The sequence below is a fragment of the Cebus imitator genome, unplaced genomic scaffold, assembly GCF_001604975.1.
Source record: "Cebus imitator isolate Cc_AM_T3 unplaced genomic scaffold, Cebus_imitator-1.0 Scaffold555, whole genome shotgun sequence".
Lineage (NCBI taxonomy): Eukaryota > Metazoa > Chordata > Mammalia > Primates > Cebidae > Cebus > Cebus imitator.
This window is the reverse complement of record NW_016107870.1, coordinates 1128270-1155845: the sequence shown is the minus strand read 5'-3', so window position 1 is coordinate 1155845 and position 27576 is coordinate 1128270. Positions and strand designations below refer to the sequence as shown.

General features: G+C 53.1%; 1 protein-coding gene across 3 annotated transcripts in view; it reads right to left on the bottom strand.

Annotated features, from left to right (window-relative positions):
* The window catches only part of MYT1 (myelin transcription factor 1), a 70090-nt gene that overhangs the window by 33298 nt on the left and 9216 nt on the right, over positions 1-27576 (bottom strand). For 2 of the 3 annotated variants that reach the window (XM_037733915.1, XM_017515689.2), the window contains 5 exons: positions 16246-16346; positions 8042-8096; positions 7016-7046; positions 1921-1983; positions 1302-1549 (listed from right to left, as the gene is read on the bottom strand). In XM_037733915.1, the coding sequence (XP_037589843.1) occupies positions 1302-1549; positions 1921-1983; positions 7016-7046; positions 8042-8096; positions 16246-16346 (498 nt within the window). The remainder of the gene's footprint in view (positions 1-1301; positions 1550-1920; positions 1984-7015; positions 7047-8041; positions 8097-16245; positions 16347-27576) is intronic. The other variant, XM_037733916.1, reaches the window with a different exon arrangement.

Here is a 27576-nt window from a genome sequence, read left to right as displayed (position 1 = left end):
GGGTCGAGGCAGGCGGGTCACCTGAGGTCAGCAGTTTGAGACCAGCCTGGCCAACATAGAGAAACCTTGTCTCTACTAAAAATACAAAAATTAGCCAGGTGTGGTGGTGCACACCTGTAGTCCCAGCTATTCTTTGAACCTGGGAGGAGGAGATTGCAGTAAGTCAAGATCGTGCCACTGCACTCCAGCCTGGGCAACAAAGTGAGACTCTCTCAGAACAAACAAAAAACAAAAGTAAACTCAGATGTGGTAGGTGCTCACTACACACAGGCCCTGCAGGGTTGTCAGCGGGGCTCTCGGGCCAGCACACCCCACAGCGGTGGGGGCCATCCCTGCCGTCCACCCGCTTCGGAGGGGAAAGTCCAAGCCCAGGCTGATACCCTTTGTTATAAGAAAGCAGGAACATGTGTGTCTTTTCTACCTGGGGTCTAGGGTTAGCTTGATCCCATGGGGCAGCACACTCACTTCAGAGCCCCACAGGGAGCGGAGGCTGGGGACCCTCTCTGGCCTTGCTTCTAAAATCCATCTCAGACCCTTCCCCATTGCAGAAGCTTGGGGAGTGTTGGGTGGTAGTAGGGGTGGGGTGGACCTTGGGCCTAGTCTGACCCCAGGTCTACAAATGTGCCAGGGCTCTCAGGGGTATAGACCCCTCCCTCTGGAACCCAGGGCCCAAGCAGTTACTTCACCCGCTTTCGCCAAGAGCTGGGTGCCCCAACATGGCAGTCCTGGTCGACCCCACAGGAAGTGGGGGACTCATCTGATTTCCTTCTTCCCCTCTTGGCCTCCCCGGGCACCCCATTTTCAGAGACCCCACCTGGTCCCCAGTCACCTGAAACTCAAGCTCAGGTATTTCCTTGGCGTCTGCCTGTGAGCGCCTCAGGGGAAAGCAGACCCCTCACCCCTGCTCCCAGGCAGGTCTCCCAGAGGGCTAGGCCGAACAGAGAGCCAGTCTATTGCGCTCTCTTCCTTCCCTGCTTACAGACACAGAGACACAGCCTTGTCTGTCTCTCTCCTATGCATGCAGACCCACCTGCCGACACACACACACTCACAGCCCTGAGTCTGTCTGTCCTACCTCCCTCCTACGTACACAGTGTTCACACACAAACACACCATGGGCCCCACAAACACCATGGCAGACCTCCTTCCCAGGAAGCCCAGCACATGTTGGGACAAGACATGCCTTGTTCTCAGGAAGGGCTTTCTCTTGCCCAGAGTAAGCCCCTCCCCGCTCACAGGCTGCAATTCTCCAGGGCCACACTAAGCGCCCTTTATTCAGAGAAGAAAGAGCGACAAAGCACCTTCAGCTGGCTCGGGGCGATGAATCTCCTCCTGTCCTGACGCCTCAGCCTCGGCCCCCTCCAGAGTTCCTTCCGATTCATCTGAAACAGAGGCGTCCTTCACCTCAGTGTCCTCACTGCCGTCACTGTCCACACCATAGCCCTCGTCCAGAGCCAGCTTCAGGGGGTGCGACTTCCTCTTGGACACCAGGTGCTCAGCCTCAGCACCCTCCAGCTTCCTCTTCTTGGCCAGGGGGCAGCTCTGTAAACTGGGAGGGAGGAGTAGGCAGTGGAGAGGACCAGGCTAGGGCCACGCGAGGCCTCAGCCACCCCATGAGCCCCTCCAGAGGGTCCTTTCTCCGTCCTCCACAGACTCATCTAGTCCTCGCAGGGGACCCGGACAGAAACACTAAAGTGCAGCGTGGGAGGACCGGTAATCTGTCTGCCCCCACATGGTGTGCCCATGGCCACCCTGGCCTCCACGCCGGAATGGGAGGAGGCCGCCTCGCAGGAGGGGCAGCCGCCTGTCCTCGTGAGCCGCGGGCAAAGACGGAAGGTTCTCTATCCGCAAAAGGGCCTGGAGCAGGGGAAGGCTCCGAATCTACTCCCAGGAGCCTCTGAGACCCCAGGGTCCTCTTACCTTCGGTGCCTGGAGTACTTGCCCCGGACGTGTCCCGAGCCAGTGCATCCTGGGGTGGGGCAGCTGAGGGGAAATAATAAAGCGATGGGGTTCAGATCTCAGGGCCCATCCCAGACCTCACCCCAGAGAGCAGATCACCGCTGAACAATTCAGCTCAGAATGCTGCTTGCAGCTTGCTGAAATTTAACAACTCACCTCATTCAAATAAATTCATGGCTCATTACAGTTTTACAAGTATTCAGTTAAAGGTCTGTATATATAAGAGCAAGATTTCCAAGGCCAGAGTCTCTGGGACAGCTGCTCCGCGGGCATCTCACCGGCTGCCATTAGGGTTCCAGGGCTAGACACAAGACATTCTGAGGGGCCTTGAACACAGCACCCCTCTCTACAGAGGACTCACGCCCAAGGCACAAAAGTTGGCTTTCTCTGTGTCCACCACTAATGTTATAAGGCCCACAGCCACCACTAACGCTGTAAGACCCGCGGCCACCGCTAATTCTATAAGACCCAAGGCCACCGCTAACGCTGTAAGACCCGCGGCCACCAATAATTCTGTAAGACCCACGGCCACCGCTAACGCTGTAAGACCCATGGCCACCGCTAACGCTGTAAGACCTGCAGCCATCGAGGGCAACAGCCTCTGCCTTCCCTGGCAGCTGCGACCCTCATGCCCCAGCAAACTGAGCTGGGACTGCCAGGCAGGAAGGACTCTGTGGCCCAAGCCGAAGACAGTGGTGAAGATTCCACCCCAGTGCCTGTAGCTGGTGAGGGTCGCAGCTTCCATGGAGGAAAATGAGCCCAGGAGGGATAATGAACCAGGAGCTGACAGCGTCCACCTTGGTGGAGGACTCGGGCTGTGCTAAGGAGAGCAGTTTGGGGAGGGGTGACGCTGACCCTCTTGCATCTCTCCCCCCCGGGCTGGTAAGCCCCAGGACACGGAGGAGTTCCTCTTCCTTAACCATCATCTGCCACCCTACATAACCAAAACAGCAGGAAGCTCTGGAAGCTTCTGAGCATGAGTATTGATTATGCCAACCAACCACAGCAGTAGGACCATGGCTCCCACGGCAGCCTCCGGCAAAGTGGCCAGACAGGGGCTGGTGTGGAGTGTGAGGCCAGAGTTGACCACACATCAGGCTCTGGCAGGCTGTCGGTTGCAGCCACCACTGAAGGACTGCGAGGAGCTGCCACTGTAAGCCCTTGCTTACAAAGGGAGACGCCTGTGCAAGGTCACCTAAGGCAGGCGGGAGGGGCAGGCCTGCGCTCTCTGTGGGAAGACAGAGGCTTTCCTGGCCAAGATGGAAGCACCTTATTTTTAACAGGATTGACACTGTGAGTCTGAGCTCTTTCCAAAACACAAGCACATCTTCCAGAGCCTGTGAAGGCAGGAAGGAAAGGACTGGCACCCCCACACCTGAGACCCAGGGAAAAGAACGCCATCCCAACCTCTATTCAGACACCTCTGATCGTTTCCAATTTGATTGACCACAGGCCTGACTGCAGACAACTGTGGGGCCCATCTGTCCTTGCAGGCTGCGCTCCCGACCACCTCAGGAAGAACAGTCAGGAGAATCCGGCCTCACCCCATCCCCAGGCTCAACAGCAGCCAGAGGTGCGGACATTCCCTGCAGCCTTCCAGGGCGGGGCTGACCTTAGTGCTGGCTTAGAGTGTTAAGAAGACAGAAAGGAAGGGCAGGAAGGAGGGAGGAGGGAGGACGAGGGAGAGGGAGGGCCGGCCACACTCTACTGCAGATTCCCTTTCGGAACTGAGGGAGCTGCTGCTGCTGCCACCTCCTCCCCGCCTCCCGTCTCTTCTAAAATCCAGGCCCACACTTGCTTTCACTCTTTCGAGAACTAGCTTTGAAGCTTTTCACAAAAAGCTCCTTGTTATTGCGGATTTGAAGCTAAGGTCCCTATGAGTCGATTAAATCACTGAGTTAATCAGGAAATTAGGTGACAGCTGGATTGAGGCCTGGGGAGACTGGCACTGCCCTGAACACATCACCCTCAGCTCAGAAGAGTCCGGTCCCCAGAAAGGTGGTCCTGCACCTTCCAGCCCCAGACTCAGAGGGCGTGAGACAGGGCTGTGAGCCCTGGAGCTGACAAGGCCGCTCCGGGACAGGAAGCTGGAAATGCTAGACACCCTGCAGACGTCTGCTCCCTACCTCACAGCCAAGTGGGCCAGAGATCCAGCCAGGGCCTCCAGGGGTGTTACCCCAACAGATGCCGGCCCTGCTGCTTCGCCTGCAAGCACTCCAGCTCTTACTGATTTCCTCTGGGTGCTTATGGCTGGGGCTGCAGGGAGAGGAAGGTGACCAGGGCTCCAGGACTCCAGAGCCTCTTTCTCCGGGAGGAGGGAATTCCCCAGCCTTGACTCCCCACCTGTGATGGGGGCTGGTGTCAGAGATGCAAGGAAAGGGTGCAGCTGAGGCTGGGAAAAGGGTGCGGCTCAGTCACCCCTCAGCTGGCAGCCTGCAGGGTGGCTCTGAGGAACCCACAATGGAAAAGTTGGCATTGAAGATGGCAAGTCAGGAGAGGAGATGAAGCCCGGCTTGGGTCTCCATGCTTCAGCTACCATCCTTTGAAGACACAGCCTTCCCTCCCTCCCCTGGGGCAGGCGGAAGACCCCCCCACTCCCTCCTGTCATCTGGCTGGGAACTGGCCAACAACTCAAGGAGCACCAGAAGGGAAGGGTGAGCTACAGGGAGTCAGGACACAGATGTGTTCTCCCTCTGAACTCAGAGGTGGCCCGGAGCTCAGCGTTCTCAAAGATGCTGACCCCAACCCTAACCCTCCAGCAGAGCCTGTCTGAGGCCATGTGACGACAGATGGACCCAGACGAAAATACAAGCTGAAATGTCATCAGTTCTTCCACTGGGGTGAAAGGAAAACCCATCAAACCACTTCTTCTCTCAGGCACTTGGAGTGCTAGATTCAGGGCACACGGAAATCCCAGTGGGCTCCAAGGTCGGGAATAGCAGCTCAGGGTCCGACCTCTCCTCAGCTCACCTGGTAAACAACCAACAGAGTGTCTTCCTGGGAGGTCTCTCTGAGCTGGTGGGGAGATGAGCTGGGGTTGGGGGCACTGCGGCTGGGAAGTTCTGAGCGTAAGTCCTTCATCCATAGAGAAAGTCCTGCATGCAGGGGTTCCTGAAGGTGACTGTGAGCTCATCCCATGCCACGGACTGCTCCTCTCACAGGCCACAGCAGTGGGTTTTCTCTGGGGGTCATGCTCCCTGTTCCAGGACCCACAGTGTGGGCCCCACGAGGACAGAGGCCTCATCTGCTTGTCAGTCAGCACCCACGGCAGGCAGGTACGCAGGTCTTTGGGAGGGAGAGCATCATCAGCCCATTTCTGTGGTGTAAATGCTGCCGCTGTGGCTGGGCGCACAGTCAGCCAGCACGAGCCACAGGCATGCCCACGTGAAGTACGTGGCCAACAGATGTTTGGGAACACAGGAACGAATGGCACCTTCCGTGCAGAAAGCATTTGATTCCTTGGAACATCGTCTTTGTTCTATTTTCCTCTGAGTGTCACTTTTCAGCCGTGAAAAATTGCTGAATAAATTGTCGTTGGAACACTAAATGTCAACATATTTCCCCCTAGTTTCTCCGTTAAAAAGTTTGAGTCTCACTATTACCAAGTAAATAGGTTGGGAGCACAGACTAATGAGGGTGTCCAAATCCAAATGCTCACAGAACCCCCTCAGTTAGGCTGGATAGGTCCTCTCAGAATGTTTCAAAACAAACACATCTATTTGAGAGTCATTTTTCCTTCTGCTGTTTCAAAGCTACAAGGGAGCACCCAGCCATTTGTATTTGCCTTTCCAGCTTCCTCCACACTCCATCTGTCACCCAAAAAGCCCGGAGTTTCCTCAGCTCCTGTGCCTCACGCGTTGCGCACTCACCCGGGATCGTCTCCGTCTCCGTCTCCACCATGTCTCCGGGCAAATGCCACCGGCACCTCCTCTGCCCTTTTCTCAGGGCCCTTCTGAGTATCTCGCTTCCTCAGCAGGCTGGCCAAGCAGAGAGTGTCCCCCTTCCAGGGAGCCGACCCCTGTGCTTTGGGGGACCGTGTTCTGGGGAGCACCCAGGGGTGCGGAGGACACTGACCACAAGTGCTGCCACATGACCTGGTTTGGCTGAGGTTCCACCCTGCCTCTCCCACCTGTTACCCAGGGTGGGGCTTCCAGCAAGTAGCCCATGTGATTCAGCCCTTCTGGTTAGGTGAAGGTGAATCCCTGAGTCTCGGTTTCCCCACTTCACAAACGGGGTGATAACACACCAGGCAATGCTTCCATGACATTCCCAGAGATCGTCTGTAATGCTTGTGGCTGTAATGTAAGTGGCTGGTCCTTCAGTTATGGCTGCAAAGAGGTACAGGGCTCTGACCGGGCAGGCACAGCGTCTGTGACCGACACAGGGCCTGGGGCTTGGAGCACCCAGCTCCCTCCCCTAGCCCTCCACCTCATCTCCAAGTTACAGCCTCCCTCTGTCCCACCTCTGCGAAAGGTTTACAAAGTAAACTACAGGCCTCTCATTTCCTGGATTGGCAGAAGCCATCTACTCTTCAATTGTATGTGAACAGAGATGGTCCCTGCCCTGAGAATCTGTATCCCTAAGACGCAGGGAGAAAACAGAGAGCTCAGCCAGCCAGATCATCAGCACACAGAACGGCTGTTTGCATCCTGAGCCCAGGGAAGACTCAGGATGCAGGAGACCCTCTTCTCTTCTCTCATCCCCAACCTGGGCCTCCAACCATTTGACACAGAAGCATTTGTAAGAGTCTGCAAAGAGAGTAGCTTGTTCCTGGTTTGGGGAACCGTGGTGACAGGCCAGGTCCTCGCGGTGACCAGGAGCAAGCACATCTGTGTCCCCACCGTGGTGCTGTGGCCAGGACAGAGGTGAGAAAGGGTAGAGATGGGGCCAAGACAGCTGGATGCATGGCCAGGAGAAAGGCAGCCTCCTTAAGGAAAGCAGGGGCTCACCAGGCACATTCGGTCAATCCAAGAAGACCCCAATTGGGACATTTAAGATATCCCCAGGGTCACAGGTGCATAGACAATGCTTGGTGCTAACAGGAAGACTTCCTTACCTGAGGTCTGCAGCTGTGGTCTCTGGGGCTCCTGGGAAAAAGAGAGAAACAGGGAAAACATGGGAATTGTGATTTTAAAGGCTCATTGCCCTAACAGCAGAAACCGAGTTAAACAGCCAAGAGGTTTGCCAAAGACAAGTGGAGACAATCTCAGAGACCTGCGCAGTTTTTCTGGGGCCCTCACCCTGTCCTGATCTCCCAGAGAGTCCTCCAAGGTCAACAGAGTGAGCTGCTCCCTCCAGCCTGATGCTCACCCCAAAAGCCCCCCTGAGCAGCCTGGCTATTCTGCCGGATGGGACAGACACTCCACCTCAGACAGGATCTCTGGGACCTCAGGGCCAGCGATGGGATCTCTTTCTCTAATTGCAGATAGAAGTCAGCTTTTGGCAGGAAACACAAACCACCAGATCAAGCTGGACAGAGAAGAGAACAACTGGACCAAGCGGCTGGTCCTTCAGTGACGGCTGGAAAGACGTACAGGGCGCTGACCAGGCAGGCACACCTGAGATGCTGGGAGCTCCTGGCCACTGCGTGGGTCACAACAGGAAGAGCCCCCCCAACCATATATCAGGGAGGTAAGTCTAGCCAAGGGTTAGGGCTTAGATCCTAGCAGGGTGAGCGAGGCCTCAGCCCCCCGCCCCCCACTGCACCGCTGGCTCAACCCAGCACCCTCCTATTCCCCATCAGCACCAAGACTGATCCCTTAGGAAGGATGGGGGCTGGTGATGAAAGGCTGGCAGCCTCTCATTTCCAAACAGAATGGTCTCGTAACTGAGCCTTGCCATTCCCACTCCATGGAGCTGGGTCTGCCTCTACATTTCTGCCCTCAAGGCAGGTTCATCTGGGGCAAAGGCCCCTCAGCAGCCCTCTTAGATGCCAGCTTCAAAGCTCAGCAGGCCTGAGGATGAAAGAGGCTGCACAGGCCCGAGGTCCCCAGGGCACCTCTGCACATGTGTGGTAGGGGTTTGCACGCCCGAGGAAGATAGTGGCATTTACAGCCCTGGAGGCGGGGAGGGCCGCACTCACCTCGCAGGGCCTTGGATCGGGTGCGAGCTCGCTTGTCTTCATTTTCTAAGCTCATCTGCAAGCAAAAAAACCACGACATTAACAAGAACACCCAGCCAGTGCCTCTGGAATACAGAACCATCAGTCTGGCCATTTTCTGTCTCAAGCTTTGACAGTGAAGGTGATTTTGGGCGCAGAATGACAAGGATGGGCTTGCAGGACAGGAGAGGCCCGGGGCCAGGAGCAGCAGGTGGGAAACTATGGAGGAAGGACCCTCTACTCGGCTTGGAAGTGTCCCATCGGCATGTCCCAGCCCTTGGCAAGGAGGCTGCAGTGCACCGTGCCCTCCGGCCGCCCCTGGGTGCACCTGCCAACGCGTGCTGAAGTGTGGGCCCTGCCCCGCAGAAGCCTTAGGAAAGTTCGTGTTTTATCCATGAGGGTCTCCTGGCCCAACACGGAGCAGCACCCACCGCCCACCTCTTACCACACTCAGCCACCGTGGCAGGGCAGGTCATCCAGCGGCTTCTGACCCCAACGTGTCCCCAGAGCACAGCTTCCCGTGGGCCCTTTCTTCCCGATACAGCAAAGGCTTCAATGCCCCTCCTACACTAGGGTCATCCCATGAGAAACAGGCAGCCTGGAGCAGCCCCAGCCCATATGTTCTCTGGCCTCGAGGGCCTGGCTGCCTTGCCTGAGCCCATCAGTGTCCCTCCCCACCTGTGATCCCCGAGTGTGACCAGCCTCCATGGGGATGCTGCCCACAGCATTTGTCCTGCAAGGGAGTCAAGGAGGAGCCCCCAGGAGGGTGACAATCACGGAAAGGACATGCTTGGGGGTGAGGGTCACACACAGAATCCCAGTCCTGTGTCACCATGGCAAATCTGGGCAGACAGGTAAATCCCACACCCTCCATGCTGTGCAAAACATCCTTCTCAAGGAGCTATGCCAGGTTGGGGAGGGCATCTCTAGCTGGACAGGGGATGCTCCATACACCCCAGGAAGCCCAAGAGGACAACGCCGGACTCCACCACCATCACCTGTGGTCAGGAAGGGGAGGCGGCAAATCCACACCTGTCCCAGGCGACAGACACCAGAGCAGCCAGAGCTCCATGTGCGAAATTGTCAAAGGGAAAGCAGGGGTGTGGAAAGAAGTAGCAGAAGAAAGGAAGGGAGGCAGCAGGAGGGGGCTCAGAAGCCCCCACGTCTTAAATGGGGCATTAGCGCCTGAAAGCCAGCAAGAGACAAATGTCTACAGTACCACCTGGGAAGAAAGAAAAAGGAATTCCCCCAATTAGGAAGACGAAATTTGCAAATTGAACCTCCCCAACAGCAGCACTAACACACAGTAATATAAGTGATTTGTTAAGGAAGAAAAATCAACCCTGGGTAATTTATGCAACCTGTCCACTCCGGGCGGCAGAGTACAGCGCTATGAGCCGTGCGTTCATTACAGCCTTCCAGTAGGACAGAAGACAATTACTACAATTTCTATTTTTAAAGCGGAGGTTCCCCACGGACCAATGGCTCACATTTAAAGTGAAGAGAGGAGCAGGTGTCACAGGGACTCCATTACATTTATGAGCCTTCAAATGTCGCCTGCTCTGAGCCCGTGCGCAATGCCTTCCGCTGCAGGATGCACAATGGGGCTGATGTGTCTGATTGCGTGGTGCCCACACTCAGCTGAAATGCAATCTACGGCTTTATTTTTTTTGTCAGTTTTCCCAAGGATATTGGCAAGCATTCTGCTAGGTTAAAGCGTGCCTGGGCAATTTGGATTTCCTGCAGATAAATTATTCAAAGAGCAGAGAATAGAGAGGGTTGCAGGGATGCGTAATGGGCGCTGCTTGCAAACTGTGAGCTCCCATTGATGAAGCTGACAGCTCTGTCTCTTCCTCTGCTGAGCACCTTACATCTGCAATTTATCTGCATTGACTGGTCAATAAGCAAGAATTTCTCTTAGGTGCATGTAGCTTTGATTTTTAAAGGGAAAAAACTGAACTACTGAAGAAAAAAACCAGGCTCTTTAATGTGAGTGTGAATCCATAAGAGCTGGGTGACTTGGAACACTGGTTTCTGAGCTGTTTGAAATCAGCAGTGCCGGCTGACACTGCTTGATTTACGTCACTTTTTGAACGAACTCAAAGCACTTCAGAGGTGGGTTCTCTGCTCTCCTCCTGCCACAAGATCAGGACCCTGATGTAGATGGAGAGTGGGTATGGCGGCAGCCATGTGCCCAGCACCACCCAGGCTCATCCTGGTGATTACTGGGCGGCAGCACCCCAGACCTTCCACCCCCCCACACAGTGGCAGCTGTGCCCTAAAGGGCAGCTCAATGATGCGAAGAAAATTAAACACTCCTCAATTTTTCATTGATGTTTAAAACACACTTTACTTGTTCCAAACACAAGCCAACCAGGTCCCTGCTTTTGTACAACCCACAAATAACCCAGTGCCCTCTCCCCTTGAGGGTGAAGATTCCTTTGTTGAGACAGGATGACCCCATTGCCCACTCTCACTGCTGGGCCAGAATCTCTCTCAAGAACCTCAGCTCTGTTGCTCCAATGCTAACTTCATTCTGCCAGCTCGAACATGTCTTAAGGCTCTAATTAATATTTCAATAGTTCTGCCTTCAATAGGAAAACCAGGAAAACTATGGGGAGGAGAATAATTCACAAATGCAAATACATTGTATATTGCCAAATTAACCCAAGAGAATTGTCTCTTTGTCCATCCATTTAACTTGCTTCCCTAGTGCCATGTAAAAGCAGTCTCCTCAAAACTGTGTTTTTGCTTTGTTCTGTTTTATAGTACTTTTTAGTAAAGTCAGGATTAATCACGTAAGCTCTTTTGAAAATACACGTAGTTCTGGCTGTGCTCGGTGGCTCCCGCCTATGATCCCAGCACTTTGGGAGGCTGAAGCGGGTGGATCACTTGAGCTTAGGAGTTTATGATCAGCCTGGCCAACATGGTGAAATCCCGTCTCTACTAAAAATACAAAAATTAGTAGGGTGTGGTGGCATGTGCCTGTAGTCTCAGCTACTCGGGAGGCTGAGGCAGGAGGATCATTTGAACCCAGGAGGCAGAGGGTGCAGTGAGCCGAGATCAAGCCACTGCACTCCAGCCTGGGTGACAGAGTGAGACTCCATCTCAAAAAGAGAAAAAAGGAAATACAGATATATGTACACATAGTTGTCACCATGACATGCTACGAAGACCAGCCCCTTTTCCAGACTCATCTGCATGATGCCCTTGGCAAAACAGAGTTCCCTGAGTTGGGTGTTTACAAACTCAGGAACCAAAAAAAAGCAAATGCAGTAAGCAGTCCGGAAACCTGCAGAGCAATCTGGACTCAGAGGCTGAAGTTGTGAGAAACGCACTCAGAACCCAGAAACAGGGCTGGGTGTGGTGGCTCACACCTGTAATCCCAACACTTTGGGAGGCCAAGGCAGGCATGGTGAAACCCGACTCTACTAAAAATACAACAATTAGCTGGGCGTGGTGGCAGCCACCTGTAGTCCCAGCTACTCGAGAGGCTGAGGCAGGAGAATCACTTGAACCCAGGAGGCGAAGATTGTGGTGACCCGAGATTGCGCCACTGCACTCCAGCCTGGGCTGGAGCAAGATTCTGTCTCAAAAAATAATAAGAAAAAGAACCAGAAACATAGCCAGAAGCAAACCGCTCGTCTAATCTCTAAGGGAAAATGGTGGACTCAACTGCCAAAGATGTCAGGGCTAGGGATTTTCCACTGAAGCCCAACAGGCTTTGTGCCAACTTCCACCCTCGCCCCCAGAGGCTGTGACTGCCCACCCCTTCCCTGGCCCCAGCTCGGGGCGCCCATTTCTCCTCGCTCAGTCACTCACTCCCTCTCTGTCCCTCTCTGCCCCTTCCACTCCTTTCTCGTGCTTCCTCCCAGGGTCCTCAAAGCTGAACAGCCCCCTCCCTCAGCCCCCATCACAACCCTTCTGTACCACTGGCCCAGGGCTGGTCAAAGGACAGAATCCTGACTGAAGCCTGGTCCCGGCAGGAGGGTGTCCTGGCCCTGAGGGGCACCAGCCTGGCACCCCAAGGTTTGTACATCACTCCGAGGAGGCAGGGAGCGTTGAGGGGAGAGCCCAAGGCAGAGGGAGCTGCTAAGGCTTGAGAGCCAGGTAGGGATAGGGAGTGACCCGAAGACATCTGGGGTGGGAGACACTCCAGAGGTGGGCCTGGGAGCATTCATGGGTGGCCAGCACCCTGCCTCTTCCACCTCCTCGAGGTCCCCACCCTGTGCCTGCTTGTTTCCCTCGCAGTCCTCTTCTCAGTCTGAAATGAGCTCCTGCATTCACGGTGTTAAGGTCAGTGACTCTCCCCCAGAAAGCTGCTCAGTGCATATCATGTAAGGATGGGTGGATGAATGAATACATGGGGACAGGCAGAAACATCTCTGAAATCCTGGGACTGGGGAACGTCGAGAGCCATGGTCAGAGGGGCCACACAAGGCCAAATGTGGGGGCCTTGAGTTGGGGGGTTCCAGGCATTCTGACACCACAGGGACCATTTACCCCAGCTCTGGGCTAGAGGAGGAGACACATTAGTGTTTCATTTTATTTAAAATTGGCTCTGACAGCCAGCAAATCTAGAGATTTAGGATGGACTTACAACTATTCTTAAAAATCCATAAAATTGCATAGGTTAGGGTGTGCTGGCGGGACGCTTGAGCCTCTTGCATGAAGGTATTCCTCCCAGAGACACAAAAGAAGAGGGAGAGCACCTGCTGAGCCCCAGGGACCACAGGGAGCCCCTTCCCAGAAGGACCTGGGGGAGAGGAAGGGGCCAGAAGCTGGCCATCGCCCACCCTGCCCGGCTCCAACAGTGCCTCACACCACATTCGGCTTCACTTCTCGGCAGTGAGGGGAGGGGAGATGGACAGAGCCATCTTCTGACCTGTTTTCTTCTCTAACTTATGTACTGAGGGCAGCACCAACTTCCCTGTCACCACTGGGAAGCCATTACAGCAGACAGTATTGTGGAAGGTGCACGTTCCCACTCGCGATTTCAGAGCAGCATTCAAGCATTTGCTTCGCTCCCCTCCCAAGTATCCGGGGCGGGTCGCGTGCCTGCCAGCTCAGCCCACAGCACAGACAAAGGAAGTCGGTGACCTTGGCTCACATCCTGCTTTCCACTCTCTTGGTCTCTGAGGCTAAACCACGAGCCCTCACCCCTGCGCCCCACTGGGAGCACCCCCCTGGGAGCACCCCCTGGTTCCTTGTAGTGATAGTTCTGTCTCCACATTGGGTGATGTCCTGTTGCATGTCTGAAATTCTAAAATTCTCCTGACAAATTCAGCAGATTACACCAGCCTCCTCCTTAGGGCATTGAAAGGGCACCTCCATGGGTCATTATTTAACGCATGTCTGAGAAGGGGTTCTCTTGACACCTCTAAGCATGGGATACTGGCTCACTTCACTCCCAAATTAAGAATTATGCCTACGTAATGGGTACCCTGGTGAAGCAGCCATATCTGCATCCATCTGTTAAAAACCCCAGCATAAGTGGAATTCACACCCACCCAGGGCGGACTCCAGCAACATCAAGTGAGGCAAGGGCCACACCCAGCGGCAGCTCCTTCCCAAGCAGGAGCCTCTACCCCGTCGCCCTGGTCGTGCAATTGACCTTTCTCACGATTCCATATCTCTGCAGTCATCCACTGAATATTTGCAAGACGGGGGTTAAGGAGCTACAGCCAGCGCCTGCGCTCCCTGCTGACGGCAACCACCTGACTCCGGCAGCCGCTTCCAACCGGCCCTGAGCTGTCCACACTCCTGGTGCTGAACTCAGAGCAAGCCGCAGGCTGACACGGTCCCCTGCACAGGGTTTGTCGGTTCGCTGCCCTCCCGTGCGGGCTCCTCACCTCACCTGTCTCCTGTCCGAAGCCAGCCTCTGGAAGGCTGATCCGGTGCTGCTGTGGCTGTGTGACATTCTCGCACTGTGGCCACGGCTCATCACCTGTGCTGCCACCCTCCTCAGCCCCTAAGTCAGGAGACGCCACCTGCACCAGCCCCACTGTCCTCTGGGCAGTCGACCCTTTCTCATCCTCTCGCCTTCTCTGGCATACTCTTCATCTTAGCTTCTCTATTCAGAGCAGTAACTCAGGCCCTATCTGCAAAAAATAAAGGAAAATGATTCTCAAACAGAGCAGTGATGAAAGAGCTGGTGATGCCGCGAGAACCTGGGCATGGGCCCATGGCTTTGTTCACAGAAGCTGCACTTTGAACAGCCATGGGTCATCCATGGCAGGTCCCAAACTCTCTGAGTTTGTCGTACTTGGGGCCGGGGGATAAACAAAAATCTTCCTACCCACCCCTGACGTGGCGTCAGATGTTTGTAGATAACACTTCATGCAGAGCCCCTGTCCTCAAATCAAGTAGCTTGTCACATGACCTCATGCCAGGACAGCTCTATGTGAATCCTCAGGGCTTGTGGTAGTGTGAGGGGAATGAGGCCAAAAACTCGACGATCAAGATAAATAATATTTTAATTCAATATTTAGAAACATCAACATGAAGCCAAAAAAAACATGATAAACAAAATACCAAAACTTTAAATAAAGACAGGATCAATATGACAGACACTTCCTTGTGCCTCAGGCTCCACTGTGGATCAGCAGAGCATGGATAATCCTATGGAGCCAAAATATGACCAGAGATGCTGAACAAGGTATCTATAACAGACCCATTAAAATGTACATTCTCGTCACCAGATTCAAAATAAAAAGGTTGGGTCTTGAGAGTAAAATACAAGCACCCTCAAATGAAGGTCCCACTGTAACTGCACAGCCCTCCCTGCCTACACCCTAGGCCATCATTGTCCCTGAGCCCTGAGTCCCTGCATCACAGCTGGGTCCTTGCTGGAGAGCATCCACATGCAAGAAAACAAGAGGGCAGAATCTGATGTCTGGAAAGGGCTGCACCCTAAGCCACTGTCGGCCTCTACTTCCAGCTATGAGTGGACCTGGCCTCACCAGAGAGTATTGGTGGGAAGTTCTAGAACCAGAGGGTTGATGGAGAACAGTGACTGTAAGCACATGTGACATCACAGTTTGGGACTGTCCCCAGGGGGGGTCCCCTCCATCACGCATTCTGAGAAGGTATAGGAAGGGTATGCACCATCTGCCTCCCCTTAGGAAAATCAAAATAAGGTCAACAGACCTCATAAGTTCCTGCTGGCAAACTCTGCTGTCAGATCCTGTAGAGACTCAGCCTGCCCAGGTAAAAGCCAGGTGAGTAGAGAACAGCTGCTCAGGCACATCACGGGGCCCAGATGTGCTCATACCTCAAAGCAGGGAAGTGAGACTCTGGGCTTACATTTTAGTTTTGTGCGGGTTTTTTTGTTTGTTTGTTTGCTTGCTTGCTTGCTTGTTTTTTGAAATGAAGTCTCGTTCTGTTGCCCAGACTGGAGTGCAGTGGCACAATCTCGGCTCACTGCAACCTCCGCCTCCCAGGTTCAAGTGATTCTCCTGCCTCAGTCTCCTGAGTAGCTGGGATTACAGGCATGTGTCACTGAGCACAGCTAATTTTTGTATTTTTAGTAAAAATGGGTTTTACCATGTTGGCCAGGCTGGTCCCAAACTCCTGACCTCAAGTGATCCACCTGCCTTGGCCTCCCAAAGTGCTGGGATTACAGGTGTAAGCCACCACACCCAGCCTGGGGTCACATGTTTGTTTTGATCTGCTCAGAGTCATTTTTCTTCCCTTAATTTTTTTTTTTTTTTTTTTTGAGACTGAGTCTTGCTCTGTCTTCCAGGCTGGAGTGCAGTGGTGTGATCTCAGCTCACTGCAACCTCCGCCTCCTGGGTTCAACTGATTCTCCTGCCTCAGCCTTCTGAGTAGTTGGGACTACAGGCACCTATCACCATGCCCGGCTAATTTTTGTATTTTTAGTAGAGATGGGGTTTCACCATGTTCGTCAGGCTGGTCCTGAACTCCTGACCTTGTGATCCACCCGCCTCAGCCTCCCAAAGTGCTGGGATTACAGGCGTGAGCCGCTGCGCCTGGCCTCTTCCCTTAATTTTAAAGTTACCAGATCACTGCTGACCCTGGTCCCGTTTACCCTTCACCTGACCTGGACTCTGGTGATGATCAGACCAAAAGCCGCCTCCACGCTTCATGCCTGCGGCCGAGGAGAGGCTTTGTCAGGCAACCGCGGGGTGGAGCCCCAGGACAGGGGCCGCCCTCTAGTGCCTCACCTTGCAGGGTCTGCCCAGGAGGTGTCTTGAGGTTTTGCAGCTGCTGGCCTTGCCTCCGTGAGTCCACCTCTGATTTAGCAGCTCACCCCGGAACTCATTTTCTGAGGGTTTAAAAAGATACAAGTTCAGAAAAGGAAAGCCTGGTGGGTGCCAGCCACACTGGCTCAAGAGGAAAAAGTGAGAGGCTTGGGGCACTTTTCATACATCATACATTCAATCCCTATTTTCTGAAATCTAATGGAACAACGGACAAGGTCATGGCTCATGACTGTTCCAGGGACAAGAAACAATTTCTCGCCTCCACAGAGCCTTCCGGCACCTGCAGTCCTCCACCATTGTCCCTGCTCTGGTGCTGTTCATTCAACATGCCTTCGGTAGGTGGTTGGTTCCCACTGTCAGCCATGCCCACCAGAGTGCTGGGACAAGGCAGCTGAGACCCACCTGAGAAAATGTGGCATTTAATCTCCCAACTTTGAAAATGAGCTAAGGAGTAATTATTCACGTTATAAGCAGATCCTTCTGCTCCTCAGAAGAATGCACAGTACATATTCATTTGAAAAAGCAGATTGTTTTGCACAACTTCTCTGGAGCCCACTGATGGAAGAAAGTGAGATCCATGCATGGCGTCAAGTCAGCTTTGCTTCCCGCAGGACTCCGGGGGCCCCACCAGGCTCTTTGCCCTGGTTTTCATCGTCCTTCTCACCCTGTGTTTCTGCCTCTCTCCAGGGCAATGCCTCCAGTTAATATTTAATTCCTCACATAAATTCCCATGTCTAAGCAGAGGCTGAATGCATCAGCTGGACGTGACAAAGAAATGCATTGTGTACCTATTCCCTGCCCGTCACTCCCCGTTTCCATGACAACCTGCTTTCCACATAACTGCAGCATTTCAAAGGAAGGTCATTAAGTAACCAACAATAAAAACAGGAAATGAATATTCTTGCATTCTGGCTTCGCCTCGGAAGTGAGTTTGGGCTCTGCTGAAGGCACACTGCTCCCACCCATTTTCTTCCTTTTCCTCACATTTCGATGTGCATCCCCAAATGCAATTTTTCTCTAGGATTCTGGCCACTCCTGGCCTCAGGCAGCCCTGTGGCTCTGGCCACAGCATCCTCTTCTTATCTGGAAATGCTTCCATCCCATTAAAGGGCTTCGGATTACCTTCCAGAGCATAAACACAGAGGAAAGCAGATTTGGTCGTCAAGGAGACAGCGTAATACAAGGTCTTCAGAGGAATGAATAAAACCTCTCAGATTCGGCACCTACTGTGTGCACCTACTATGTGCCTCCCCTAATTGAGCTGTAACAAAATTGCAGGCCATCGCTGAGATGACAGGGCTCCCACCGCACACACCGGTGCCTGGACCAGTGAGGAGCGAGCTGCGGGGGTTTCCCCATAACCCCAGATCTCGAGGCCCCTTGGGTTCTCATCTGCACTGAGCCAGCGTGAGGTGCCTCTGAGAGGGCCCAGCCTGCCCACCAGGTAACCAAATTCTTAACTCTATGACAGGGATGCAGGGCATAGGGAGGCAAAACATCCTGGAAGATTCCGTACGTGAACAAACAGTAATTCTGCCAGCCAGGGAGGATGCCTCACACTTTGAAGACGGGGCATGGGGTTCTCTGGGTGGCTCTTTTATGGTCACAACAGAAAGTGAGAGGCAAGGCCCCAGAGCACACAGGGCTCACTCTCTGAGTGTCTGTCCCAGGAGACAAGACGCTGCAAGAACCTGCTCACTGGGCTGACTGGCAAGGCTCAAGCAGAATTTCCTGTTAGGGTCACATATGTAAATATGCAACATGTCTGACTGACAGCTGGAGGAAGGGCATAGGTCTGGGTGCTCAGACGCTGCCTCTCCCAACGGTGACTCCCCTGAGTTCTGCTTTGAGTCTCTCCTGCTTCTCAGAGAAGCCAGGTGGGCATGAACTTCAAAGGGACCTCCAGTTTTGTTTGATGGGAGAGAACCAGCTCACTGGGGCTTCTCCACCCACACCCACCCATGAGAGTCTGGAAATAAAGCCCTGTGGAATTCTTCATTGCTCACATCCCTGACACTCCATCCCTAGGTCAGTCAGACCTGGACTCTGAAGTCCTGAGGCCTGAGGCCCCACACCTGCTCAGGTAAAGCACTAGGATCACGGGGGTCCTGTGCTCCTCCGAAGAGCCACTCCTGCCTCCCTGCAGCAGCAAAGCCACTGAGCCTATCTGGGCAAAAGAGCAGAACAGCACCTGGTAAAAGCCCTTGCACCACACCCCTGGATGCAGAGCACACAAGTAATCAAAGTACATACCCCCAAGCTCAGAATCTCATCTATGAGGACCTGAGGACCCCGCTCGACCTTGACATGATTTAGCCTTCCTTTTCCAAAAAATGTTTTGGCAGCAAACAACAAGCACTATTAGAAGCCCAGTAAGGTATACCAGCTCCTCTCCTGTGGCTCCCTTGGTCCCGACTGGGGCCTGTGTGTGGCCACGCCCTGCCCCGTGGGCTCAGTAGGCTCCAGGTCCATAGGCTCCGCGCAATCAGCATCCCCAGCAGCACATTAAGCCCCCACGTACCAGGGCCACGTGCTAAAGGAAAGCTCTCCACCAAAATGTAAGGGGTTCCATAAAGACGCCCCTTCCAGAAGTCCTGCTGCTCCATGGACACTCTGTGGTGGGAACAAGGGCCCCCAAAGCTCACACAGAGCACTGCCAGCAACTCAGACTTGACCACAGGTCACGACCCTCTGTGAGACTTAAGTTCTTCACCCACAACGTGGGAGCAGAGACGTATTTGGAGATGGAGAGACATGCATGGGAAGAGCCTGGAACTGAAACCATGAGAACATCAGCGCTGCTTTCACCACCATGGCCTTTCTCGTTGGGAATCTGAAGTGAAGAGGAGGTTTTCATCAAGATGAGCCCTTTCTCTTGGCTTCGCTGGGACCCCTCTCCACAGACCTGGCATCTTTGCACCTGGAGTCCTGCCTGCTCAAGGTTGCTCCCCCATCTGTCCCTACAGTGGCCCCAGACTCACTTCTGTGGGGCTCTGGTGGGCAGAAAAACTCAGTAAACAATCAGCCTGCTCAGCTGAGATTGCTGCACGAGGGTCCAGAGAGGGAACGACCTCTCACTGGCTGGAGACTCTAGCAGAGGCCAGGGAGATGTGCAGAGCTGAGCTGCAGCCCCCCTGCCCCTCTGCTAACGAAGCCCTCTTTTTCCAACTCAGCAGCACCACGAACTGGAGACCAGTCTGACCCAGGCCCCAGGCACGACATTTCACCGAGAGCCAGTACTCTGCTGGGCTCTTCCCAAGGAGTGCTGCTGGCCTACCCCAAGGCTTCCTTCTGCCGTCATGGCAAGGAGAGCCACCCGCTGACACTTCGCAGCACACACTTCCTCCTTGCACTGGCACCGGGGCCGCTCCACTCACAACCCCATGGGGGACCCCACACAGGTGACCATGGCTGCTTTCGTGCTGGCTGGGTGGCCTGGCATCTGGCCTGAGCCAACCTGCCCCTCTGGTGCCTCCCTGGGCCCTGTGGTGTTTAGCTCTGACCCACTCTAGCACCGTGCACAACCTCCCCGCTGAGTAAGAGGCCAGGTGGTGAGCACGGAAAGCCAAACATTTTCAGTCCTCACTGGGTTCCGTATTGCTGATGACTAGGGGCCTTTGGGGCCAGGAGCTGTTACCACCTGTCCCTCAGCATGCAAAGAGGGGAAGCGGAGTCTCTCGAGAGGAGCCCACACCTCCATTCTCCCATGAACCCCTCGGCCCTCCTCTGTCTCCAGCATAGGAGGTGGGGTCTTGCCTCCCTGCTGAGCAGGCCTCTCCATCTGGATTTGTACCCACCTCCTTCCCACTGTCAGTTAAAGTTCCCAGGAGTATCAACTCTTCCCTCCGTTATTCTGGAATATTTAACTGCTCTTTCCAACTCTTCAACAGGCTTGAGGCATCCATATTTAAAAGCACAGTCTCTCTGGACCCCACGTTCCTGCCGGCCCCCTCTCCCTCACCTCCTGCTTCGTAACTATACTTCCTGCTGACCCTTCCTCCAGCCTCAGCACAGCTGGCCTCCACCCACAACCCACTACTGAAACAGCAGCGGGCGTCACGTTCACAGGGCACATGAGGGCCCACTACGCGTTGCTGAAATGCGTGTCTGTTCCCCACGCCTGCGGCAAACACCCGCCCCCGACCTTGTCAGTCCCTGTATAGGTTCCTCCTGGCGACTGGCCACCCTGCATCAGACACCCTCTCCTCTCTGCTTCCTCTCTGCCCACAATCTCTGCTTCGTATGCGACTTGGGCATTCCTCTTCCCATCTTCAGTCATCAACTCCTCAAGCCAGAACCCTGAAGGTCATCCTTGGCCCCAAATCCTGCCAATGTTGTTTCCTAAATCTCACCAGAATCTGACCATTTCTGACCTCTCCAGCTGTGTTTTGTTCTGTTTGCAAAAATTGACAAACTCACTCTAAAGCTCATATGACAATTCAAGTAATGTAGACTAGCCAAAACAATTTTGAAAAAGAGCAAAGTTGGAAGACACACTTCTCAATTTCAAAACTTACTACAAAGCTGCAGTGATCAAGGCAATGTGGTACCAGCACAAGGTTGGCATGTGGGGAAGTGGGACAGAACTGAGAGTCCACGAATAACCCCGTATTGATGGTCGGCTGATTTTCACAAAGGCACTAAAAAATTTAATGGGAAAAAACTGTCTTTTCAACAAATGTGCTAGGACAACTAGATATCCTGAAAAAATGAACTTGGACCACTGTCAAAAATTAACTCACACTGGATCACACATCTAAACGTAAGAACCAAAACTCTTAAAAAACTTAGGAGTAAATCTTTCTGACTCTGGGTTAAGCAATGGTTTCTTGGCTATGACCACAAAAGTACAAGCCATTAAAAAAATAATAATATATTGGACTTCAACAAGGTTTAAACTTTTGTAGTTAAAATAACACTGTCAGTCGGGCAAGGTGGCTCACGCCTGTAATCCCAACACTTTGGAAGACCAAGGCAGGCAGATCATTTGAGGTCAGGAGTTCAAGACCAGCCTGACCAACATGGTAAAGCCCCATCTCTACTGAAAATACAAAAAATTAGGCGGCTGTGATGGTGTGTGCCTGTAGTCACAGATACTCAGGAGGCTGAGGCAGGAGAATCACTTGAACCTGGGAGGCAGAGGTTGCAGTGACCCAAGATCGTGTCACTCCACTCCAGCCTGGGTGACAGAGTGATACTCGGCCTCAAAAATAAATATATAACACTGTCAGTAAGGTGGAAAGACAGCCCAAAGCCTGGGAGAAAATACTTGCCAATCATATATCTGAAAAAGAACTTGTATTTGGAATAAAGAACTCTTACAACTCCATAATAAGACGAATGATCCACTTTAAAAATGAGCAAAGGATTTGAATAGACATTTCTCCAAAGATAACAGGGAAATGGCCAATAAGCTCATGAAAAGATGCCCAACATCTAGTGACTCAGAAAATGCAAATCAAAACCACACTTGGACACCACTGCACCGTGTAGTTTTAAAAATAAACAGACAGTAACAAGTGTTGGTGAGAATACGGAGGAACCAGAACCCTCATATAATGAGGATGGGAGTGAAATAGGACAATCACTTGGAAAATGGCGTGGCAGTCACTCAAAATGTTAAACATCGGGTTATCATATGACGCAGGAATTTCACTCCTAGATATTTGCCCAAGAGAAATAAAAACATATGTCCACATAAAGGCTTGTACACAACTATGCATAGCAGCTTTATTCATACTAGCCAAAAACTGGAAAAACCCAATATCCATCCACTGCTGAGTGAGTGATACAAGATACAGTTGCATGGTCTTTGGCAATAAAAAAGAATGGGGTGCTTATACATGCGACAGTGTGGGTGCATCTCAAAACGTCATGCTCGGTGGAAAAAGCCAGGCAGAAAAGGCCACGTATTGACCAATTCCATATTTACGAAAGGTGCAGAACAGGCAAATCCACAGAGATAGAAAGTAGATTCATGTCGCCTAGGACGCGTGGAGGAGCAGGCGGAGAATGACTGTTTGTGGGCATGGGGCTTCTTTCTGGGGTGATCAAAATCACCTAAAATTGGGTTGTGATGATAGACGCACAGCTCTATAAATACAGTAAAACCACTGAATTGCATACTTTTAATAGGTGAATTCTGTGATGTGTAAATTACATTCCAATAAAGCTGTTTTTAAACAGTGGCCTGTGGATGGTCAGTGGGACGCCTCTGGGGACTCCTGCACAAGGCGGGAGGTCCCAGCAAGTCCCCTTTGGTTCTCCAGACTGGGTTCTGCAAACCTGTATCCTGGGCGAGCCTCTGGACGCTGCCTCAACCCCAGCTGGACCACCTTGGATGCCTATTACTCCTTGCTCCTGGAGGCCAGGGAGGGCCGGGCCAGGGATACAGCAGGAGAATGGGTAATGCTAGTGACAGGAGACAGGCCATGGAGGTCAGAGTGAGAGCCCCTGGTCCACTACACCCTCCCGCTCCCCAGAGCAGTTAGGGCTGTACTCATCCAACAGGGCCAAAGGAAGGCGACCGCCTCCGTGCAGCCAGGAGAGTCGTGACCCAGAACAGCAGCAGCGCGCCTCCCACCTGCACCAGGGCTCCGTCAGGAGGTGCCCACAGCTCTCCGGGCAGCTGAGCCGAGGCCGGGGCCAATCCCACCTAGTCACCAACCAGCAGCATGGTCCCAGGTTCCCGCGCAATGGCTGGGCCTGCCACATCTTGAGACACTGTGGCTGCTCCGCTGCCACTTCCCCAGAGAGAGCAGGCCTTCTTGGCTTTCATCACATCTCATGCAGAGTGAAACTGAACAGCTGGGCCCTGGATTTAGTATAAACTTACATTTTGCCATTCTAAAGGAAAGAAAAAAAACCTTTTTCCTACTTCTCCTCTGAATCCCTCATTTATCCCCTTCTTGCTGCTACTTGGGTTTAAAGCAAAGCCTAGCAAGGCACCAAGAAAAGGGTTACAATAAAAATTTAGAAACCATTTCAGGCCTGTGCAAAACCAACCACAGGTCACAGTAGATTCTTGGGGAGGACCACAGCCCAGGCTTCCCCTCTCTAGACCCAAAGAGCCTCTGACGCCCAACACATGGCCCCCAGACATGGGAAGGTGACCCTCAGAGGCAAACAGACTCATCCATGCCACACGGCTCCTGTCATGTGGAGGAGGCCACATCTGTCTCTCAGGGTTCAAAGTGGGAGGTCCGCACCCCAGTCTGAGAACTGCCAGGGTGCTCAGTAGCGCCTGGGACTGTCCCTGGCCTGCAGGAGGAACCTGCACTGGATAAGCAAATGAATGTTTCAGGAGCTCCTTCAGGCTCCCTCAACTAACAGTGTGGACAGCAGTTAGAGCAGGGACAAGGACAGACTGTCCAGTGGGCGTGTGGACAGGGCAGACACGGCCCCACCCAGACACGACAGGCGGAGCTGCCTGGGAAGGGTTAATACCATCGTGTCGGTGCTCCCCAGCTTGGAAATAAATGGTAAAACCAAAATGAAAAATTCAATAGACACTTGGGAGATAGAGTCAAAGAAATATACTTAAAAAAGTGAACAAAGGGACAAAGAGGTAGGAGAGTTGGAAGAAACACTGGGTGAGGCCTGACATCCAATCTGGGAGTCCCAGAAAGAGAGGATCAGGAACATGGGCAGGAAAAGCATAAGATAAATAATAAAAACAATTCCTCAGAACTAACGGAAATTATATTCTTAGATTAAAAGGGCCATTAAGTGCCCATCACAATGAATAAAAAAAGACCCACATCCAACCAAGCCCAGCACTGTAAAATTCTAAACACCAGGAATAGAAAAAAGTCCCTAAAAGCTTTTAAAGGGAAAAAAAGTCACAGATGAATCCTGTAACTAGGATAGGATCATACTACTCAAGAGCAGCAGGGTGTTCACAGGCAGTAGAGAAAGGCTTCCCAATTTTAAGGGAGTTGATTTTTGACTTCAGGGCATACCCTCTATGCCCAGACAAAATATTGATCAAGGGATGTAGCAGAATAAAAATACCTCAGCTATGCAGAGTCGCAAACACTGTGCATTGAACACAGCAAGGGGAATGAGGCCAGGGCGGTGCGTGGGGCAGGGGTGGTGACAATTTTCTACAAGAAAAACAAAACACAAAATCTTGTATGATAAATAACGCTGTTAAATACTGCTTGGCCCAGCAGGGAAACATTGAAGATAAAGATAATGCTCAATGCTACAAAGGAAGCTAACTGGTCGCTGTGAGCACAAGTGGCAGAGGGTCCAGTTCTGAGGCCACAGGGAAGCCCCAGGAGGCCAACACCCCATGACACTTGGGGCTGCCCTGTCCCACACCCCATGAGCCCCACAGCACTGGGTAACTGGCCAGTGAGGCTCCCTAGCACCAGAGCCCTTGCAGGGGAGAGGGATCCCCCAAGGCCTAGAGCAGAGGGTGGGGTGTCCTGGAGAGCCAGAGGGTTGGCCTGAGAGAGGGGCCCAGCAAGGGGTCAGCACTTGTGTGGAGTAAGGAGGCTGTTGGCACAGGGAAGGGGGTGGATCAAATAAGTAAATATATTAAAGATAATGGAAATCAGCTTTCTCGACGTTGGAAGAGCAAGTCATGCCTATGGAAAGGCAGAACTCTGGAGTGAACCCTGTGTGGGAATTGGAATCAGAGACTGTCAGTGTGGACTTGTGTTTTGCAATATACATCGGTAGATGGAGAATACAGAGCTGGGTGAAAAGAAGTGTGTGTGTAACTGTGTGTGTGCAGCGTGTGGACACGTGTGTGTGAACACACGTCTTCCCAGCCCTGTCCCCTCGAGGCCCAACACCCAGGTCTCAGGCTAACCACCTTTTCTAATCAAAGGAATCAGAGTTCCAGGCCCCAAGCAGAAAAGGCAAGAACAAGAAAACACAGTGGTGGTGTGCTGAGGCTCAGTGAGCCTCTGCACTGAGCTCCCGCTGGCCAGTCGGGGCAATCTGAGTGTCAGAACAAGGCTTTCAGCCCGCTGGAGAAAACAGGAAACAATGAGTCTGTAGAGAGATCTGTGAAAATTAAGTGATGGTTTGTTGCGGATGGAGATATTTCTACAGTTTCAAAGAAACTTCCCCCCAAATATGTATTAATTGCAAAGGGAAAATGACTGGCATTTCCCTTTGGCACAGAGGTGCCAGGATGCCCCATCTAATCCAGTGACCAAGTCAACATTATCAGTTAAGGGACAAATCAGGGTCAGGTGAAGGGAGAAGCTCACACCTGGGCGTTCCTGCATAACCCAAGCCCAGCCACAGGCACCCCTGTGACGGGCGTTCCACCAGGTAACTGAGCAGTGCTGTTCGGAAGCCACACGGTCGGGGAAGACAAGGGTGAAACTGCTTGAGGCCGATGAGGCACCTGAGCAAGCGCAGCACGGGATTCTGAGCCCACCTGTGAGTGGGTCTGAGGACCAGATGGCCGTGAAGGAGAGGATGGTGAGCGGGAGGCGACCCTGTCGTTGGAAACACCCGCCCAAGTGTCCTGGGCGATACACTCTCAAACGGCTCAGGAAAAGCAGTGTGGCCCTCTACTTGAAACATTTCTGTGGGCTTGAGATTGTTTCAAAAAGTATTTTTGAAAATAATGAGGCTGGGGGTACTATTTAAGTAACCAGTGGTCAGTGGAGGCCTCCGTGAGGAGGGAAGCTGGGACCCGGGGGATACTGCAGCCCCTCCAGGCAGGACACTCCACCTCCCTCTGTCCAGGACTGCTCCTGGAGGGCCCTGAAGTCTATGATGTGCTCAGCCAAGCTGGCTGCCAAAGCTGGCTGGACAGGCACAGGCCCCAGCTCCACCCAGGCTTTCTCTCAGGGATGGTCGGCTCTGTTCCTGGGGCGTCCTGGAAAGCCCCAGGGACCAGGCACCTGGGAAAGGCTGACAAGCTTGGAAATTTCCATGAAGAAGGTAGAAGCCATGTCCTAGAAACTGTGGGTCCCATGGGGCTGTGATGATAGCGGAACAGGACTGCCTCAGCCCACACAGGACCCCTCATCTGATCCCTGCCCCCAGCCTCTCCCAGCAGCGGGTCCAGAACAGCCCCACTAGCTCCAGAGAGGGGTGCTCCCTGGTCCCTGGCCCCCGCCCCCAGAAGGCCTCTTCCGCTCCACACTGCACAGTCACAGGGGCTTCTGCTCCTGGGTTCGGGGCATCTGGAAGAAACATTGGCAGGAAACACACACAGGACTGAGGGGAAAATGAGGGCAAGTTTTGCTCTTTTTCTTTCCCTTTTTTTCTCTCTGAAATCCAGAGAGAAGTAAAATGAAGACTTGCTGAGTGGCGCAAAGGCAGACCAGCTTTTGCTGAGTTTAGGTGAAAATGAGAGAAGGGAGAGGTGGGGGCAGGGGGAGTTGGCAATTCTATAGCTTTGCACATTTCTCTCATTATTTTGCTTCTAAATCAGCCTCACTGGTACTTTCTCTATTCAATAAAAGCCAAATGCAAGCCATGTCCTCTAATCTCTCCAACAGCAGCTCACTGCTGAGAAAATAATACAGATGTAACTTCCAGCATCACACACTTTCTTTTCCATTTATATGCAAATAATGACCTTTCACCCAGGCTGTCTGAAAGAAGTGTTTCCTTAAAAATGCAAATAGCATGTTACAGGCAGTGCCTGTGGCTGAGTCTTCCTTATATTATTATCATTATTTCTTTTAACCTTACCAACGCTGTAAAAACAACAGCTAAACTGCTCTGCAGTAATAATGACTTTCCAAACCAAATCACAGGATGGCTCTCCAGGCAGCCTGTCATCCCTGGTTGCCGGCAGGCAGACACCGAAAGTGCCACCCTCATCCATCCCGGGGCGCCTGGGAGAGAGTCCAGTTGGGGGACCAGCCTCACCCCCAGGCCGGGCACCGGAACCCAGGCGGTACCAGGAAAACCACTCCACACTCTGCTCCACGTAGACAGGCGGGATTTTCCTTCTGGGGCGAGAACAGCCTCAGCTCCAGGTGGGTACAACCCTGTGACCCCAGTCCAGCACGTTCACCCCACACCCAGGACAAGGAGCCCAGAAGGGAGGACTCTAGAAATAGGTGACTCCCAAGAGCCCACCCAGGGCAACAGGAGGAGAAGCCAGGGAGGGGGAAATGGGCGCAGCGGCAGGCACTGGGCTGGTGGCTCCCCCTGCTACCCTGACCATCTCCACTGACCAGGCCAGGCCACTAAAGACATCCACGCTGTCAGCCACACCTGCCCACCAGCCCATCTCTGTCTGTGGCTGCTGCCTCCCAGGGCTGCCTGAGGCCTGACCCACCCCCAGTGCTCAGGACGGGAGGGAAG